General features: G+C 47.9%; 1 protein-coding gene and 1 long non-coding RNA gene across 2 annotated transcripts in view; one reads left to right on the forward strand and one right to left on the reverse strand.

Annotated features, from left to right (window-relative positions):
* The window catches only part of LOC113455891, a 44,404-nt gene extending 36,803 nt beyond the window's left edge, over positions 1 to 7,601 (reverse strand). Inside the window, exons 1-2 of the long non-coding RNA XR_003376824.1 lie at positions 7,210 to 7,601; positions 2,449 to 2,602 (exon numbers count right to left, since the gene is read on the reverse strand). This is a non-coding gene — a long non-coding RNA (uncharacterized LOC113455891). The remainder of the gene's footprint in view (positions 1 to 2,448; positions 2,603 to 7,209) is intronic.
* Rab4a (RAB4A, member RAS oncogene family) overlaps positions 6,933 to 18,745 on the forward strand; it is a 22,227-nt gene continuing 10,414 nt past the window's right edge. Inside the window, exon 1 of the mRNA XM_005345862.2 lies at positions 6,933 to 7,210. Coding sequence (XP_005345919.1) covers positions 7,180 to 7,210 — 31 coding nt within the window. The 5' untranslated portion in view covers positions 6,933 to 7,179. The remainder of the gene's footprint in view (positions 7,211 to 18,745) is intronic.

The following is an 18,745-nucleotide window of genomic DNA, read 5'->3' on the forward strand; positions in this document are numbered from 1 at the left end:
CCAGCCTGGTCTACAAAGGGAGTTCCAGGACAGGCTCCAAAGCTACAGAGAAACCCTGTCTCGAAAAACCAAAAATAAAAATAAATAAATTATTTTGTTGTTACTTTTGTTTTGATTCTTGGAAATAGCATGTTTCTCTGCAGTTCAGGATATCTGGAACAGCAGTAACCCTACCTCGGCCTCCCAAGTGCTAGGGTTAGAGTAGTGTGGGCCACCACACCTAGCTAAGAAATTGCATTTTGGGAGCAAGATAGGAAAACAGCAAAGTTCAGGGGACGTGGGAAGGGAAAAAACACCTCACCTTTTAATCTGATTACATTTCCTGTAGGCACAGAGTGGGAAACTGCAGCAAAACTGACAAGCTCACCAAAGCAACTGAATCCTGCTTACTTAGGGCCAGAAGGCGACCTTTGGGCTCAACCTATCAGCCCAAACAATGAGCCTTCTCAGCCACCTTACCATTCAGTCACCAGAGAAAATTCTTTAAGCAAACAGGTGAACGCTGATGGGTTTTTACGTAACTCATTTTTACTTAATCTTTAACTGTTGCCTAATTTTTAAACTTTGCTTATCTTTTAACCTAGTTGTATATAATGTCTTTTGAGTAGTACAGCCCTAAGAACCACAAGTTCACATATGTAGACATTAAGCCTCTCTGAGGTTTTTTACAGCACTCATACTTGAAGCTAAAGCATGCACAATATCTTTCTCTACTTAATAAACTCTGTCTATCTATCTATCTATCTATCTATCTATCTATCTATCTATCTATCTATCTATCTATCTCCTTTCCTTTCTTTCTTTGAGGCAAGATCTCATGTAGCCAAAGCCTTCACTCTACAATGCAGCAAAGACTTTGAACTTCTGATGCCCCTGCTTCACCTAAGTGCCAAGTGGGATATAAATGTTGTAAGTGTATTTTCACACACACACACACACACACACACACGCACACACGCACACGCACACTCATGCACGCACGCACGCGCGCTGCTTAAAGCAGACACAGCACATAGCCAGAGCCATGACATCCGGATCATGGGTGCTGGCAGAGGCGAGTGGCAATTGTCATAAAGTTCTATATTCCACAGGAAGTATGTGTGACGCCACTGGAGGCGGACTGGGCTGATAGGGAAACTATCAGCCACCACTCAATGAACCTTACAAGACATTATTCTAGAGAAGCAACAAAAGAAACCACCCAGATCACAGGACACAAATGTATCCTGAGCCCGATAAAGCTTCGGCACCTGCAGCAGAAGGCACAGGTTTACAGAAATGCAAAATGACCAAAGTGTTAATTCATGGTGTCCATTGTGCTTCAACAAAGTTGCTTCAAGTAAATGAAGAATGAACTGCCGAGAGCTGGGAACTCCTGTGGGGTCGGAACAGCTTCCCATGTGACCTCTCTGTCCCTTGGGGACTTGATATCTCACTTCTTATCTGTCCTCTTTAGAATTAGCTATAGTCAATGATTTCTCTGGCCCATTAGTTCCCAAGGACATCGTCTTTGGCTGATACACAATGTCTCATTTCCTGCCCTCACCAAAGTGATTTAGAGGTGTGTTCAGATGCTTGAGGCTACCAGAGCCACAGCGAACCCCACCATCCAGCCCAGAAGGCCAAGATGGACTGAGCAGGACCTGAACGTCACTGAGTTAAGCACTGATGCACTAGGATGACCCTGTTCCAGCAGCTAACTCACCCCACCCAGGCAAACAGTCCCTGGGAGCAGATGTGCTTGTGGCAAAGGTTTGGTGTTTTGTTTTGTTTTTAGTGTTGGAAGGTTATCCCCCAAAGTATCTTCCTGCTTCATGGCATTCATTGATTCATTCATTCATAGGATCGTTTTCACCCACCTGGGTGTAACTAAATTCACACATTCAAGCTTCCACGTGCAACTGCACAGCCTGGCTCCTCCTCGAGGTAACACCCAGACGTTTCTGAGTCCCAGCTGTTGGAAGCCATTGGCCCATATTCCTCAGCTCCAGCTCTGGAAAACCATATGCTATGCAGGGTTTCCACCAAGCCTGGCCCCAAGGACCCATGTCACCAAGTCCTAAGCCCCAAACTATCCTCATCAAATATGCGGTCCTGTCACACCATCTGATTGAGTCCAGAAGCAGAAACCAAATGCTGGTTTTGTAGAGGACACACCGACCTGGGAAGGGGTGGGATTCTGGTCTCCTTGAAACAACCCTTTCTCCTCCTCCTTCACCTAGATAGGCTCACCCCTCACCCCCAACTCCCATCCCCGACCTGGACCTGCTTTTAGTCTGCCAGAAAACTCCTCTGAGGAGAAAGGGGGTGACTAAAGAGAAATGCAAGTTAATACGTTGGCAAAACCTCAGTGCACAACCGACAGTGTCTCCAGATCAGACACTAAGAACACGGGGAGAGGTCTGCCTCCTCCTGGACCCCAAATGCTGAGATGCAAAGACCACTCACCCCGCATCTCAAGAATCCTGGTTCGGCCAAAGCTGCACCGTGCTTCTTGTTCTAGTTCTCACGCTGACTTCGCTGGGGTGACAGAAGGGTCTCTCTGCGTTCTGTCTTACTTTCCCCCAAACAGTATCCTTTCCAAGGGTCTTTCGGCCTTCAACTTTCACAAAACAGACAGACAGACAGAGAGAGAGATAGACAGATATTTTACAAAACATATATATATATATATATATATATATATATATATATGTTTTGTAAAATATATATATATATATATATATGAAAAGACGCTTTTAAAAAAAAAACTAGTCAAGTTCAGCCATGAGAAGAGGGGAAAGTGCAGGAGTCCAACCTGCAACCGACTGTTAACAGTTGAGAGATAACTCACAACCTTTTGACCAACCAAAAGCATACTTTTCTTTTCTCTACGACCCTGAGAAAGTTTCTCAGATTTCTCAGTTTCTGCCAACACACAAATTAGCACCATACCCAGTGACTTCCTTCTGGCCAGAGGCAGTGTGTGACAGGAAGGACATTTAGATCTGAAGGAGGATGCTGATCTCGGTAACACTGACCTCTTCCTGGTCTGGGAACCCCAGTTCTTCTGACTGCTTTAATCAGAAGCAGTTGGCTTTGCTCAGAGCCTAAGCTGGCAGAGCAGCAGAAGGCCAAGCAGTAGGGCACATGCCTCGATCCCAGCACTTGATGCAAGGATGATGCCAGTTCCATGCGGGTACATAGTCAGTTTGCCAGCCTCAGCTACAGCGTGAGACTTTGTATCAAAAATAAAACCAACAACAACAAGGAGAAAGCAAGGAAGGAAGTACCTGAGTCCCCGAAGAACTAGATACAAAATAATTCTAGGAAATTACAGCTTCCAAAGTACTTTAGCAGAGAGGGGGCTGGCTGAACCACAGATGCAAGGGTACTCATTTGCTATTAGAATCAGCAACAAGGAGCAAGAGACAGCTCTATGCAGCTGCCTGCAGCTGCCGGAGTTCTTTCAAAAATCTCTAATCAGGGGAAGCTGTTTTTTTTTTGTTTGTTTGTTTGTTTTTTGGGGGCTTCTTTTGGTTTGTTTGTTTTCGTTTTTAAGACAGGGTCTGTCTACCTAGCCTCGGCTGCCCTGGCACTCACTACTTAGATCCAGCTGGTCTTGAACTCACGGAGATCCACCTGCCTCTCCTCTCAGGCACTGGGATCAGGGTGTGCACCACCATACCCAGTCGAAGCTAGGATTCTTGACTGCACAATAGAAAATAATTTCAGCCGGGCGATGGTGGTGCACGCCTTTAATCCCAGCACTCGGGAGGCAGAGGCAGGCGGATCTCTGTGAGTTCGAGACCAGCCTGTTCGAGACCAGCCTGGTCTACAGAGCTAGTTCCAGGACAGGTTCCAAAGCCACAGAGAAACCCTGTCTCGAAAAAAAAAAAAAAGAGAAAAGAAAAAAAAAATAATTTCAGAACAAGTCAGTATGAAGTAAAGCTGCAGTTTATTAAGTAAAAGGGGGAGGGGAGCTGGAGAGATGGCTGGGAGGTCAAGAGTAGCTGCTGCTCTTGCAGAGGACCTGGGTCTGGTTCCCAGCACACACATCAGTAACTCCATTTCTAGGGGATCTGATACTCTCTCCTGCCCTTCAAGGGCACTGGCACGTGTGTGATGTGCAGACATGTGTATTCACGCCCACACATGTACACATAAAATTTTAAAATAATAAATTCTGTAAAGGCTTGTTTAATTTTCTCTTACATGTATAGGTATTTGAGTGCACATGTGTCTGTGAACCATGAACATATCATACCCATGGAGACCAGAAGAGGCCACTGGGTTCTCCTGGGACTGGAGTTACCCAAGGTTGCTGTCAAGCGGGTTCTGGGAATTGAATGTGGGTTCTCTGGAAGAGCGGCCACTGATTTTTTTTTTCTTCCTGAGACAGGGTTTCTCTGTGTAGCCCTAGCTGTCCTGGACTCACTCTATAGACCAGTCTGGCCTCGAACTCAGAGATCTACCTCCCAAGTGTTGGGATTAAAGGCCTGTGCCACCACCGCTGGTTACAGTCAGTGGTTTCAATAGCTGAGCTACCGCTCCAGCTCCCTTAAGATTAGTAAAGATTTAATCACAGAAATTAAAAGAGAGAGAGAAAGAAAAAGGAAAGAACATGGGTGAGGGGCATTCTCAAAAGAGAGAGTGCTGTCTGAAGATGGGGCTCAGTTGGCCAAGTGCTTACTAAGCACACACGAGACCTAAACTCGATCCCCAGAGCTGCATAAGCTAGGCATGATGGTGCAAAGCTCTGATCTCAGCACTCAGAAGGCAGAGGTAGGAAAATCAGAAGTTCAACGTTACCTCCAGCAATATAGCAAGCTGAGACCAGCCTTAGTTACATGAGACCCTGTCTCAAAATCTAAAAGAGAGAGAGAGAGAGTGAGGGAGGGAGGGAGAAACAGCTTCAAGTGTCTTAACCTTACCATAGATATGATTTTGGTTTTTGTTTTAATTCATTTATACATTTATTTATTGTGTATGTCCCTGCACACATGTGTGCTTACTATTTATTTTGTGTGGGCATGCCTGAGCACTGGGGTCAGAGGACAAAACTTCTGTCATGCAGGTTACAGGTCTTCAGGCTTGGTGACAAGCACCTTGACTCACTAGGCCGTCCTGCCAGCCCTGGGTTTTTTGTTTTGGTTTTGTGTATGTGTGTACACTTACACATGTATGTCTGTGCACATATATGCAGAGGCCAGATGTTGATGTTGAGTGTCTTTCTCTATCACTCCCTTCTTTTTTGAGACAGAGCTTCTTTCTAAATCTGGAGGTTACCGATTTAGCAAGAATGGCTGAGCTGCAGACCCCGTGGGTCCCTCTCACTGACGCCCAGGGTTAGGATTACATGTGCACCACTGTGCCTAGCTTTCTACACGGGTGCTCAGAATCTCCGCTAAGGTCCCGACGCCTTGCATGGCAAGCCCTCTACCAATGACTCATCTCCCCCGCCCTTGCTTTGGTTTGAGTCAGGATCTATCTAAGTTGGGGTTTTCTCTCACTGTGATGAAAACACCACGACAAAAAGCAACTTGAGGAGGAAATGTTTGTTTCAGATTATACATCCACATCAAAGTCTGTCATCGAAGAAAGTTAAAGCAAAACCTGGAAGCAGGAACTGGAGCAGAGGCCATGAAGGAGCACTGCCTACTGGCTCGTTCCTCATGGCTAGCTCAACCTGCTTTCTTTTGTAACTCAGGCTACCTGCCTGGTACTGGCACCATAATGGGATGGGCCACTAATCAAGAAAATGCCCCCCCACACACACCCCAAAAGAAAGAAGATGTCACATCAGCTTGGCTACAGGCCAGTCTTATGAAAGAATTTTCTTAATCATAGTGCCTTCTTCTCAGATACTAGCTTGTGTCAAGTTGACAAAAACAACCAACCAGGACAGGGTCTCACGTAGCTCAAGCTGGCCTCAAACTTACTACATAGCTAAGATTGGCTGGCTTGAACTTTCAGTCCTTCCTCCATTTTCCTAAGGGATGGGGCTATAAACATGCCACCACACTGGCAATTTTGATGTCTTCCCTTTCTTTTTAAAAAATGAGATTTAGAGTTGTTTCTGAGGTACATGTCATAAAATTAGAGGCCAAGATAAAAACAGGTCAACAAGGCCAAAAGATTCTTTACTATATTAAATCACAAAGACTAAGGTAAATTTTTGTTTGTTTGCTTGCTTGTTTATGAGACAGGGTCTCACAAAGCAGCTTTGGCCTGCCTAGAACTCACTATGTAGACCAAACTGCACTCAAATCCCGAGATCTGTTGATTCTGCCTCCAGAGTTCTGGAATTAAAGGCCTGTGTCACCATGCCCAACTGAGATGTGTGTTTTGAATGTAATCTGTTTGTCAGTTCCTCAGAAATAGTACAGATTTACAGCTGGGAAAGAAACTAAGCTAAGCTCAAAGGACAGATACTGGGGCCAGAAGCACAGCTCATCGCTATTTTAACATTAGTATATGAAATATCTCTATATTTAAAATTTTTGTAAGCAATAGTTTTGTTATTTTAAAAACCTGTTTACTTGTTTCTTTTTGAACTGTGTCTCTTTTATCTTTGTTTTCCCTCCTTGCTGTGTAGCCCAGGTAGGCTTCCAACTCAAAAATAGCCTCTTGAATGCTGAGATTACCGTGCCAGGCAATTTCAACTGCAAACTGTGCGTTGGGTAAGAGTTTGGCTTTCTGATAATAAATCCTCTACCCTTCAAAAAAAAGCCCCCACCGCCCCCCGACCGTCCCCACCCCACCCCACCCCGGCCGCCTCCTGCCCACCATAGCCTGGTAGGTCACACTTAAGGATGGCTGAGTCTGTGTTGCAATGACAGCTGGGAGGGCCTACCGGGTGCAGGCACCCCTCCCGAGCCCCGCCTCTCCTTCCTTCCTGGTCCCCCTTCTTCATCCTCCTTCACCTCCTCCCCCTAGTTCTCCTCACCGGTTCTCTCGCTCTCCCTCCTCGCGTTCCCCAGCCCGGCTCCTCCTTTCTCCTGCGACCCCGCCCCCCGGCCCCCCACCCCACGCCGGGCCATCGCCGGGCGGTGGTGCGCAGGCGCGGAGCCGAGTCCCGCTGGGCCGCAGCCGGTGGCCGGCTCGCCGTGGGCCTGTACCCGGCCCTCCACACTCGGTTCCCCCTCGCTCTGCGGAGACCGGAGGACAGACCGGACCACGCAGAAGTGTGGCGGCAGGATGGCGCAGACCGCCATGTCCGAGACTTACGGTAAATTGCGCGGGTTCGCATCCATGTGTGTAGTAGGGCAGGCCTTGGGGTCCTGGAATGTTTGTGGCTGGGCTTAGGTATTCAGAGCCGGTGTTTAGAATAGCGAGATGTTGGGGCTGGACTGGGATCCTGAGAACCTGGCGGTGTCAGAAGCCAGATGGCGATACTGAGAATCTTGAGATGTTTACGGCTGGGCTGGAATCCTCCTGGTAATCTTGGGGTGCCAAGAGCTGGGATTCTGAGAATCTAGGTCTCAGGGTCCGGGTAGAGAATCCAGGGATGTCAGCTGCTGGGATCCTGAGATTCTTGGGGTGTCAAGGTCGGACTAGAACTTGAGAGCGCCTGAATGTTTGAGGCTGGGCTGGAATCATGAGGATCTAGGGGTGTCAGGAGCTGGGTTGGACTCTCTGGCCAGCTGGTGCCCCCAGCTGTGCAGAGCGTTGTGATCCTCTGTTCCAAGTTCCCTCTTGTTTTGACCCTGGTTTCACCCTACATTTTCCTCCTTGTATTATTTAAATAGCTCAAGGTTGGGGGAGCCAGTTTATCATTGATTCTCCCCCTCCCCCCTGCAGCACCCCAGCTCAGGGACTAGGACTCAGGGCCACGCCTGCATTCAATGTCTTTGGGGGCTTGGCTGTGGGTCTCTCGAGGTTTGGAATTCCTTTCTTTGCATTGAGATTATAATGAGTTTTAAATGGATGTGTGCAGCTCTTTTCTGGAGACCCCCTGGCCTTGTGTGCCAGTCCATCCCTCCCTCCACTCTGTTATGGGTTAATTATAGCTCTTTATAAACACATACCCTCTCTATGGCCACGCGCCTTTCAGCTTTGTCTCTCCTCTAGCACCTAGCCATTGCCAATGCATGTACAGGGTGTCCCCGTGCTGGGTGTCCCCTCCTACCCCAATAGAGATAAGAATAAACAACTGATTCTATGCATGGTTGCCAGTCCCTAATGAGACTTGAGACTTGACTTGCTATGTGCTGGTTCCAGGGAGGGACTCTCATGTTAAAGCATGGTGAACAAGTCGAGGTTATTTCAATGTGCCCCTGCTTCCTTCCTGCCCCCAGGGTGGGGCCAGGGGCCAGCCAGGAAGGTTCTAATCATTGTAAAAGTGCCATAGACACTTCCCCAAGAGTTTGCAGTCTAGTGAGGAATAGATTGCTAATTCGGTTGTGACCTTAATAGATGAACAATTAAAATCCAGACAGCAGTTGCAAAGGAGCGTGGTCTGGCCAACTGTGTAAGAAAGAGCTAACCATTGGGTCAGAGAGGGGCAAGTGTACAGGCAGATCTGGGGTTCAGGTCTCAGAGCATGGTTTGGGCACTTTAACTTGAGGAGGGTGAGGAGGCAGTTGAAGAACCTTGAGGTTTGGACTTTGAGAGGGTGGGGACCCTGGAAAGGGTATTGTGAGGCACACAGCAGCCTGGTTCACTGTCTCCTGGCACCAGCACTCCTGTGGTATGGAGGCATAATGTCTGACCCTATAAACGTAAGCACTAACCACGGGTTATTGGCTTTGTCAGGGCCACAGGTGTGTTTATCTTTTCTTTCATTTTAAGGTATTTTCCAAATAATGCCTTTATTTTTAATTTTTGTTTTGATTTTTGTTTCAAGACAGTTTCTGTCTTTATAGTTGTGAATGACTAAGATTGCCGCACACTTGTGGCATTCTCCCTGTCTCTGCCTCTTGAGTGTTAGGATTGTAGGCATGTGTCCCCATGTCCAGGTTTTTACTTTTTAACTAAGTCTGAATTTAATCTTTCCTTTCAACGGAGAACAATAAACAAAAAATGAATAGAAACTCCTAAGGGGAAGTTTATCTTTAGAAAGGCAAGAGCGGCCTCTAAAGCTGCTGGCATAAAAGAATAGTCACCCCAAACCAAGGCAGAGGCTGTCACCTTCGCTCATCCTTGGCGGTGTTTACACAGTATTGTTCCCCAAATTAAAACAACCAAGACCTCTCCTTCCCGACGTTTGCCTGTTGGCTGGCATAGGAATGTTTGCCTAACCTTTTAGTTCCGTGTGTTTGGGGCTGGTTTTCTGTCTTCTGTGAAATGAGGTTCTGTGCAGCTTGGTGGAAATTCGATGAAAAATAGGAGCCAGTTCTTATGGCTCCTGCTAATGGGCTGGCCACTCGCGGCCTGGAGAACAGCCCCACGCCTTGCACTGGCTGTGTGGTGTCCAGCACTTCCTTGAAGTTCCTCACTCTGTGAACACGGTGCTTTCGGTCACATCATATCGTATGTAAACTGGGATATAGACAGGTAGGCCTCTCATTGAAATGTGGTTCACCTATCCACTTGATTAGACAGAGACACTGGGACATCAGCGAAGCACAGCTCTTCTAGGCATGATTAGATCCCGAGGGCTCCAGACTAATCTGATGTTATTATTGACAAGTGATCAAAGGTTGGAGGTGGGACATGACTGGAGAAAACTGGGGGAATGTCCTTGGAGCTCCCTCTTACCCCTGCCTTTTCTTATAGTCCCGCCTCTCCGCTTCCTGGCCTCTGTTGATGTGACCTGTCCATCACATATCCCCAGCTGTGATGGGCTGACCCCTGGGAAACCGAGCCAAACCAATCCTTCCTCCCTTCATTCTCTCAAGCATTTTAGTCCCAGCTAAGACTAAACCCTCAACCGGAGTGTCTCTAACCCGAAGGGAGGTTCTCCTACTTATTGTTAGAGACACAGCAGCGTGTGTGTGGTGGGAAAATGCCAAGGAGCTTTTAAACCTTCAGTGCTAGAGAACTGGTGTGGAGGAAGAGTTTGAGACAGGTGTCTACACACTGCAGTTATGCCATGTACTATGCGAAAACTCCAGAGACAGAAGAATCCTGCTCATGGACACAAACATTCACAAGGAGAATGGGCTGTGGAGGTGCACCTCAGGTTGAAGAGGACCAGGACCCAGCCAACCGTACCCCCAGCATAGCTTGCAACCACCTGAAACTAGGAAGAGGCAAGAACTAGGAAGAGGCAGGAAGCACCCCTCCCTGAGCCTCAGGAGCTCAACACTGCCACATCTCTGCAGCCTCTGGCTCTGACAGCAAATATCCGTCACATTAAGCCAGTGGACTTGGGGCACCTTGAGGTGCACAGCCTCGGAAGCTAACTCACAGGACAAAGTCGTTATACGATGAGTCTTTAAGAAATATAGACTTGATAAGGCAGTTTGGATTGACAATTAGGATATCCCTAATTTAAAAAAAGCAATCTTTTCAAAGCCCTCTCATTCATAAAGTAAAATTAATTTCCTGCTAGGAGAATCACCTGAATTAATATTACCTTAGTTCACAATTTGACAAAATGTTTAAGCAGTTCAAGCAGACATCAGAAAACGGAACATTTCTTTAATTCAGTACATTTTTGATTGCCAAAGTCATGGTTTTCTTTTTCTCACTCACTGAAAACTAACCAATGAGCATTTCAAGAAGCCAGGTCTAGGGCTGGGGTGGGAGGGGGGCATGTCCACGACCCCAGCACTTAGGATATGGAGGCAGGAGGATTAGAAGTTGAAGGTCATCCTTTGCTATGCTATATAGGGAGTTGGAGACCAACCCATGCTACATGCGATCCTGTATCAGAAGAAAGGAGAAAGGAGAGGAGAGACAGGCAGGCTAGCAAGGTGCCTGGGGTGCGGGGTTAATGCATACGCTTTGCAGTCGGACTGAGCTCAGGCCTCAGAACCCACGAGAAAGTGAGAGAGCTGATTCCACAAAGTTGTCCTCTGACCTCCACACACACACAAACATTGCACACCTGTGCACTCACACATTTTACACACACATACACACACTGTAGTAATAATAATTTATGGAAGAAGGAAATAAAGAGAAAGAGGGAAGGGACCAAGTCTCGAGACAAGCACTGGTGCTTCGAGAGCCCACGAATCCTGAGCATCCTGAGCCTCTGTGGTTCACGTACGAAAGAGTTAGTCCCAAGGGTCTGGAGAGTCTCCCTGAAGCTCCAGAGAGAGAGGTGCTGTTGCTCAGGAACAGTCTTTGGATGCGTTATCAGGGATGTCCAACCTTTTGACATTACAAGATGCTGTAGTCTACAGACGTGTTGGGCAGCATTCATAGCTATCCCGGGATTCCCGGGATGCTTCTGCAGGCTTCTCAGGACCCACAGTCCCTGGATGTGCATGAGAGAAGGGACCTTGAGAAAATTATGGTGGAATGCAGTATAGTTAGAAAACCATGGTGATTGAGTAAATTAAATTCCCCAAACTTTGCAAATTCTCCAAAAAGCGATATTGGGTAAATCTGTTTGGAATTTTTTTCTTGCTATGTTAGTGGTCTTTCTGTTAGAGACCATGTCAGTTTCTTTGTTTTTTTTTTTTGTTTTTTTTTTTTTAAGAATTCACGTATATGCCAGGCAGTAGTGGCACACACCTTTAAGCCCAGCACTCACCAGGCAGAGGCAGGAGGATCTCTGGGTGTGTGTGTGTGTGTGTGTGTGTGTGTGTGTGTGTGTGTGTGTAAATATGCCACATGTATGGGTGCCCACAGAGGCCAAGAGAGGACATTTGAGTTCCTGTTCCTGGATCTGGAGTTACAGGTGACTGAGCTGGGTGTTAGGATTGGACTCTGGTTCTCTGGAAGGGCAGGAAGTGTTCTTAACGTTTGAGCCATCTCTCTAACCCTGAACATTTCTTTGAAATGAGAAAAGGTTCATGTTGTTTCTGGAATTTCTTCTCTCAAGCCCTCCTAGGGGGTGTGGTCAAACCAAGCTGTTTTGTTTTTATCCTTCTTAGTAATTCTAGTAGAACATGGCCCAGTTAAAGTGTTGGAAGCCTCTACCGGCCTGTATCCTGGCCTGTGCCATCCCCCTGTTGCTGTGAGGGAATTTCTGAGATAGGGCAATTGTGTGTGTTTAGTAGTTTGTTAGAGATTTGCTTTTCTTTTATGTGTACGAGTGCTGGCCTCCATGTATGTAAACATGTCGTGTGTGCCTGGTGCCTGCAGAGGTCAGAAGACGGCTGTGGATGCCCTGGAACCAGAGTTGCGGTGATTGGAATATGGGATTGAGCAGGTGATGGTGAGGGGAGATCAAGCCCTCTCCCGAGTGGTGCTGTCCTCCCTGTTTCACTGCTGGACTGTTTTTTGTGCATTTGAAGTCAGTGTCACATAGGACATTTATGACTCAGGGACTGTAACTGTGGAATGAAACATCAGATGACACAGGGCACTGTTATCTAAAGGATAGAACTGGATGTCAGGCAATAGTCCCAACACTTGTGAAGTAGAGGAAGGAGGGTAGCGTTGGCTACATGGAACCTGGCCTTTAAAAAAGATAAAAGAAAAGGAACCCCATTATAGCAGAGAACATAAGGCAAGTAAGCACTGTATACTTATACATTTCATTATTTATCTATTTTTCTAAGCTTGTCTAAGAATTCCAAGAAAGCTGGGTGTAGTGGCATGGCCTTTAATCCTAGCTCTCAGAGGCAGAAGCAAGCAGAGCCAGCGTGGTCTACATAGAGAGACACAGGCCGGCAAAGGCTGCAAATGAGACCTTGTTTCAAAAATAAGAGTTCCCAAGGTAGTTTACGATGTGAAAGACGTTGTCAGTACAAACCAGTGTGTGATGACAGTGAACTTGGCATCAGGTAGCCCGTGTGCTCCGGTGCTGCATCAAAACAAGTCCTGCCTCAAACATCGGCGCTCCGCACTTTAGTGGGCGAGTCTTTGTGGGTCTTTCTGCTTCTCTCGTCTGGTTTTGTTTTGTTGTTTTAAGACATGGTTTCAGGCTGGAGAAATGGCTTAGTGGTTAAGAACGTTTGCTCTCTTCAATTCCCAGCCTGCATATCAGGTTGCTCACAACCTGTAACTCCCCTGTAACTCCAGCTCCGGGAGGTCCCATCACCTCTGGCCTCTGCAGACACCCGCATCCATGTGCATATACCCACACACATTCACACATAGGATGTTTTAAAAATAAAAGTAATAAAAGAGACAGGGTTTCATATGACCCAGGCAGGCCTTAGTCTTGCTTCGTATCCAAGGCTGGATCTAATCCTGATCCTTCCGCCCCCACCTCCTGAAACAGATTCCCAGATTAGACCATACCTGGCTCCATCCCTCACAGGTGTGGCATGCTGGCATTTAAGCCTTAAGGACTCAATAATATTTAGGTGGGGGAAGGAAGGACACTATTCATAAAGGGCTAATAAATTATGAATGTGAGGTCTATTTTAGAGAGACGTTTATCATTTTCTTTTCAAATATAAATTTTTAATCGTGCAGAAAAGCAATTGGAGGCTTAAGAACAAAGCAGCTGCCCTTTGTCATCGCTGGCAAGATAGATAGAGCGTGCGTTTAGCAGCCCCAGTGTCTCCTGGGGTACCTGCGTAGCAGTTCTCAGGAGAATGCTCGCACAGTGAACGCGGCTCTGCGCACAGCCCTGGGAGCCTTTTGCAGATCAGCTCTTTCTTCTGATCAGAGCAAAATCTCTCCTTCAGTACTAGAAGGTAAACTCTCATCTTCGGGGACAGAGGGTCCAGGTGAACTTCTGCCTTGGTCCTCTGTACGATCCAGGACACAGACTGCCAAAACAGACTTTGATGAGAATCCATTTGAGAAACGATTTTGCTCTCAGGGAAGATGAAGCAAAAAGCCAAAATAAATAGAAACCTGACTTGGAGGGCTGGCTTGACTTTGTTCTTTGTGGAAGAAGTCAGACGGTTCCATTGTGCCAGTGGAAACAGAACTCTAATAAGACCCGTTCTGTAGATCGAATTTCCTGGACTGACGAGGTCATGTAGGCACTTCACAGAGCCTGAACATAGGGAACACAAACATCCCTGCTGAGAACCCAAATCTGAAGCCAAGGCCCTGCCAGGCCTCAGAGCAAAGCGTGGGAGGACCTGCTTCTGCAGTTCCCAGATTCAAGGGATGGTCAGATGAAACCTGGGCAGCCAAAGAAGGAACAGGGTGACAAGCAGGGTCTGGGGGATCTGCCCAGGTACTGTTGGGCACCTTTGTGCCCAGATCTCAGCTTGGAACCCCAGTGGGATCTGGAGGGCCCCTGTGCATTCAGATGTCTGGCTTCATGGTTACCGTTTGCAGAAGGAACTGGTGTTTGTCCCAAGTCATGACTACTTGGTAGCCTTTCATTTACTTTGGTCTCCAGTTCCCTATGTAGACAAGGACGACCTTCAACTTCTGATGCTCCTGCCTCCACCCTCTGAGTGCTGAGATTATAGGTGTGCACCACCACACCCAACTTATGGATACTGGTTATCAAGCATGCCAGGCAGGCTCTCTATAGTCATAAAAACATTCCAAATGGGCTGGTCTGTTTTAGGGATACAGTTCATGCTGCCTAGTTAAGCATGCTCCTGAGTGGACTATTGCTAGCCATTGCCAGGCCTCAGCTTTCAGGTCAACACCTTGAACACTGTCTGAAGCTCTTCTGACACCAATGACAGTTCTATGCCTGAGTGGGCAGATGGTCTTGCCTGCAGATGGGGGCAGAATCCTATAGTTCATGCCCAGTGTACTGGTGTGTAGAACTCAGACCCACTGTGAGATGGCCAATAGGCTAGCCTTCAGCACCCCTACTGATGTGACCAGATCTTGTTGACTCACTATGTTCCATAGGGAGCAAAATCTATCTGTGGATCCAGGGCTAACTAGGACTAAAAGGTGAGAGTGCCGAGTGGTACCACAGACCTAGGAGGCCCCTAGAGCACAGACGCTGTCCATCCGAACAATGTACTGTTAGGACGCTTGTTTTCTGTGTGTGTCTATGGTGGCCAGATCACAACAGCAGGAGGTCAGACTTTCAAAGATGAGAAGTCTCTGCCCTCAGCGGGTCAAAACTGGCACATGAGCCAGCTCCCCATAAAGGAGGAGCTGAGAGCGAGCTGACTGTTCTTTGTCTGGCATGCTTACCTGACCTTCCAGTGCATCACGGAACATCAGGAAGGCCCTTCGGGTCAGCCACATATCAAGTTAGCTATTCACACTGGGTGGGGTCATGCACACCTGTGATCCCAGGACTTGGGAGGCAGAGGCAGAAGCCCAGACTGTATATTAAGACCCTGACTAAAATGGAGAAGCTATTCCGCTCTCCCCGCTTCTCTTCTCCGTCTCTCCTCTGGTTGAAATATTCCTCAAATCATCTTGACAGATGATTTGCCATTATTTCTTTATAGAGTCTGGCAGGCTTTGTCCCTCTGCTAATCTGATCAGATTCAACAGTCTACTCTCTAATGCACCCCAAATTTGCTCCTCATTAAAGGCAGCTGTTCTAATCAGACCTCTTTATCGCTGGTTCACTGTGTCTTGCACTGGCAGCTGACTTCCCATACTGAGCTGCCTGTCCCTAAGGAAAGCACCAGACTTGGCATTTTCTGAACTACACACCCTCTCCATGCTGAGCCCCGCCATCCACGGACATTCAGGCCAGCCATCATCCGGGTCATCTGCTGGACATCCTGCTTTGTTCTCAGCTCCTGACTGACCTGGCACCTGCAGCATCTGGACAGAGGACTGGCCAGTCCCTCAGCCTCACAGCTCTGCAGGGTCACTTCTGGTCACCTTCTCTTCTTCTGCTTCAGTTATCCAATTCCCTGGCTTCACCCTGGACATCCTCTATCCATTTCCCATTACTGACTACATCCAACCTGACATGGAAATTCCTGGCTCTTTGATAGGTTATCATCTGCCTCTTTTCCAGATAACCAGTCCTCCACCCCAAGCTCTAGCCTCTTTACTTTCTAACGATGCTCCTCTAGGGCATGTGCTGTGCCAAGTCCTGGCTCAGTCCTTTACTCTGTAGACCTGCTGCTGTAGGACAGAGAGCTTTGTAGGGGGACGGTGGCAGGTGTACAGCTCACTCCCTTTTCCTGGATGTCAGCTGGTCTTGCACATCTCAACCCATTGGTTGGCCCGGTGGAGCCCACCAATAGATGGAGATGCCAGCGAAGAGTGTGCCCACCTTGTCTAGGCAGCACACTCACCTGTGCCTTCCCTGTTGTCTCAGAAGGAAGTTCCTTCCCCGGAAGGGTCTCAGTTGCTTACGTCTCAGCCCCTCCTTCTTCTCTGGCATGTACCCACTACTCTGCTCCCCTCCTCATCCTCTACCTCTTCCCTCCCAGCTTCTGGAAGGGCTTACACATTTCCATCCACATGGTATCACTTGATTCTTCAGCCCTCTGGAGTCAGGATTCTGCTCTGCCTCAGGGGCACGGACTTCACCAGAGACCCTTTATCTTAGTCTCTTCTTCATGGTCAACCCTGTGAAGGAAGCTTCCTGTGGGCTCACCTTGTTAGCTTACAGGTGTTTTCAGATGACTCTGCCACTCGGTATCTCAAAATAGACTCTTCTTGCAACCTTTGGCATCCTTTATAGGGGGTCTTCGCATCGCAAGCCAAGCAGGAAAGCAAGGAACCCCCCAAATGCCTACATTCTACCTATCCAAAACCAAGTATCATCCAGCCCGAACCCTTCCTGGCAAGAAGAGGGACCCCCGGAGAGGGTCCTGCACTTCAAGGGCCTCCAACCTGCTATGGTGCATGGAAATCTTAACATCAAAGTGGCTATGAGAAGGGGAAACTAGGGAGGTGTCATAGAACCTGTGTTCTCCACTGTGAGGATGGTAGCGTCCATGAGGGTGGACGTCCTGGGAGGAGGCCACCATGTTTGTGCCTCATGTATCTTTTTCCCCTTCCTAAAAGAAGTGGGCAGCATTCTTGGGAGGACCAGGTCAGTGTCTCTTGAAATCTGGTGTTGACAGAGTGCAGGTGGCGAGTCCCTCCTCCCTGCCCCCCCCCCCAGCATTCTCTCATCTGAGAACAAGCCCAGGGTTAAAGCAAGATTGAGGTCACAGCCAGCAGCAGCTACACAGGCAGAGGCGCTGTTGCTAACCGAGCCTGCGGTCGCTGGCACTGGCTTTTGAGCACAGTGTGTTGAGCTGTTTGGTCATGTTGAGTGGTTCCCTGCTGTATAGCCTGCTTCTGTGCCTTAGCTTGTGGGTCTGCGAGGGTCTGGGGAGGCAGTAAGAGCACTGAATGTCATGTCCTCTGGCAGCTGTGACTGTTTTTGCTCTGTGATGCCTCTGCAGGAGGGTGGCTAATGCCTGCCCACTGATTGCTGATTGCTTGATAGCTTTCCCATAATCCCACCCGACATTTATCATATGGAAAGTTAAAAGTGCACCGGCATAATATCCCATTTTAGCATTCCTATTTTGGGATCCAGACTTCTCCCTGCCTTCAAGCTGATTCTTCCATGACCTTGTGAGTATAATAAAAAGATAGACGCTGAGAAGGGAAATCCATGATTTGGGAGGGAACAGAGGTCACCAAAAAAAAAAAAGTCATGTAATAAATATTCATAAAAAAACTGTCAGACTCCACCACTCAGAGCCTACTGTGCTGTTACCTCGCCAGCCCCTTGTCATGGTAGCTAACGTCCCCCCCCACTCTCTCCTTTCTGTTGTTTGGTTGGTGGATGGGTGTAGGGGTTGTTGTATTTATTATGGTTGTTGAAATATGGTCTCACAGAGCCCTGGTTGGCTCCTAAGTCCTGACATAGCTGAAGTGACGTGAAATTCCTGGTTCTGCTGCATCCACACCCCACAAAGTGCCGATTACACCACACCTGCCCTACACTGTTCGCGTCACAGCCAGAGACACAGCATTATACACGCGCAGCATGACATCATTGCTTTCCTTCGTTCTGACCTTCCCTCGCTTTTAAGATGTTATGCGTGTGAGTGTCTTGCCTGCGTGCACATGTATGCAGTGCCCTTGGAGGCCAAAAAGGGCATCAGATTTCCTGGAACTGGAGTTACAAAAGGTTGTTACCTGCTATAGGGGTTCTGGGAACTGAACACTGATCCTTTGCAAAAGCAGCAAGTGCTCTAAGCCATCCCACCAGCCCCTCTTCCTAGTTCCTTAGCATCCCCACTTCTCACTTAAGTAATTCTAGTATGTATTTCTACAATCAGCCAGTCAAGGCTGTCATTTTTTTTAAAGCAGCTATATGTAGTTTAGATCCTGCCAGTCCTTTCTCCATCACGGCACGCTGACGCAGCACCCTTTGGCCAGGTGTGGCAATGGTGCAGTCAGCGGTTAGTGTGCAAAGGACAGCTCAGCAAATCTGAGCAGAGTGCGCACTCGGCTATGCGAGTCCAAGGTCCAGGAGCAGGGATTTGTGTTCTTCGAGCAGAGTCGTTAGTGTTCTGTGGGAGTCTCCCTTTGCCTGCCTGTTGTCAGTCTCTTTACCTTCTCTCTCCCCACCCAAGGCAACAACAGACCCAACCAAAGTTCTTTTTTTTTTTTTTTTGGTTTTTCGAGACAGGGTTTCTCTGTGGCAGACCAGGCTGGTCTCGAACTCACAGAGATCCGCCTGCCTCTGCCTCCCGAGTGCTGGGATTAAAGGCATGCGCCACCATCGCCCGGCCCAAAGTTCTTTTGTACCGTTGGGGCATCCATCTTCAGCCTTCAGGCCCATAGTATACAGCAGACATTTTCATCAAGCAGGAAAGTCCCAAAGACAGTTCAGTCACTTTCTGCT

Source organism: Microtus ochrogaster, chromosome 4 (genome assembly GCF_000317375.1).
Source record: "Microtus ochrogaster isolate Prairie Vole_2 chromosome 4, MicOch1.0, whole genome shotgun sequence".
NCBI lineage: Eukaryota > Metazoa > Chordata > Mammalia > Rodentia > Cricetidae > Microtus > Microtus ochrogaster.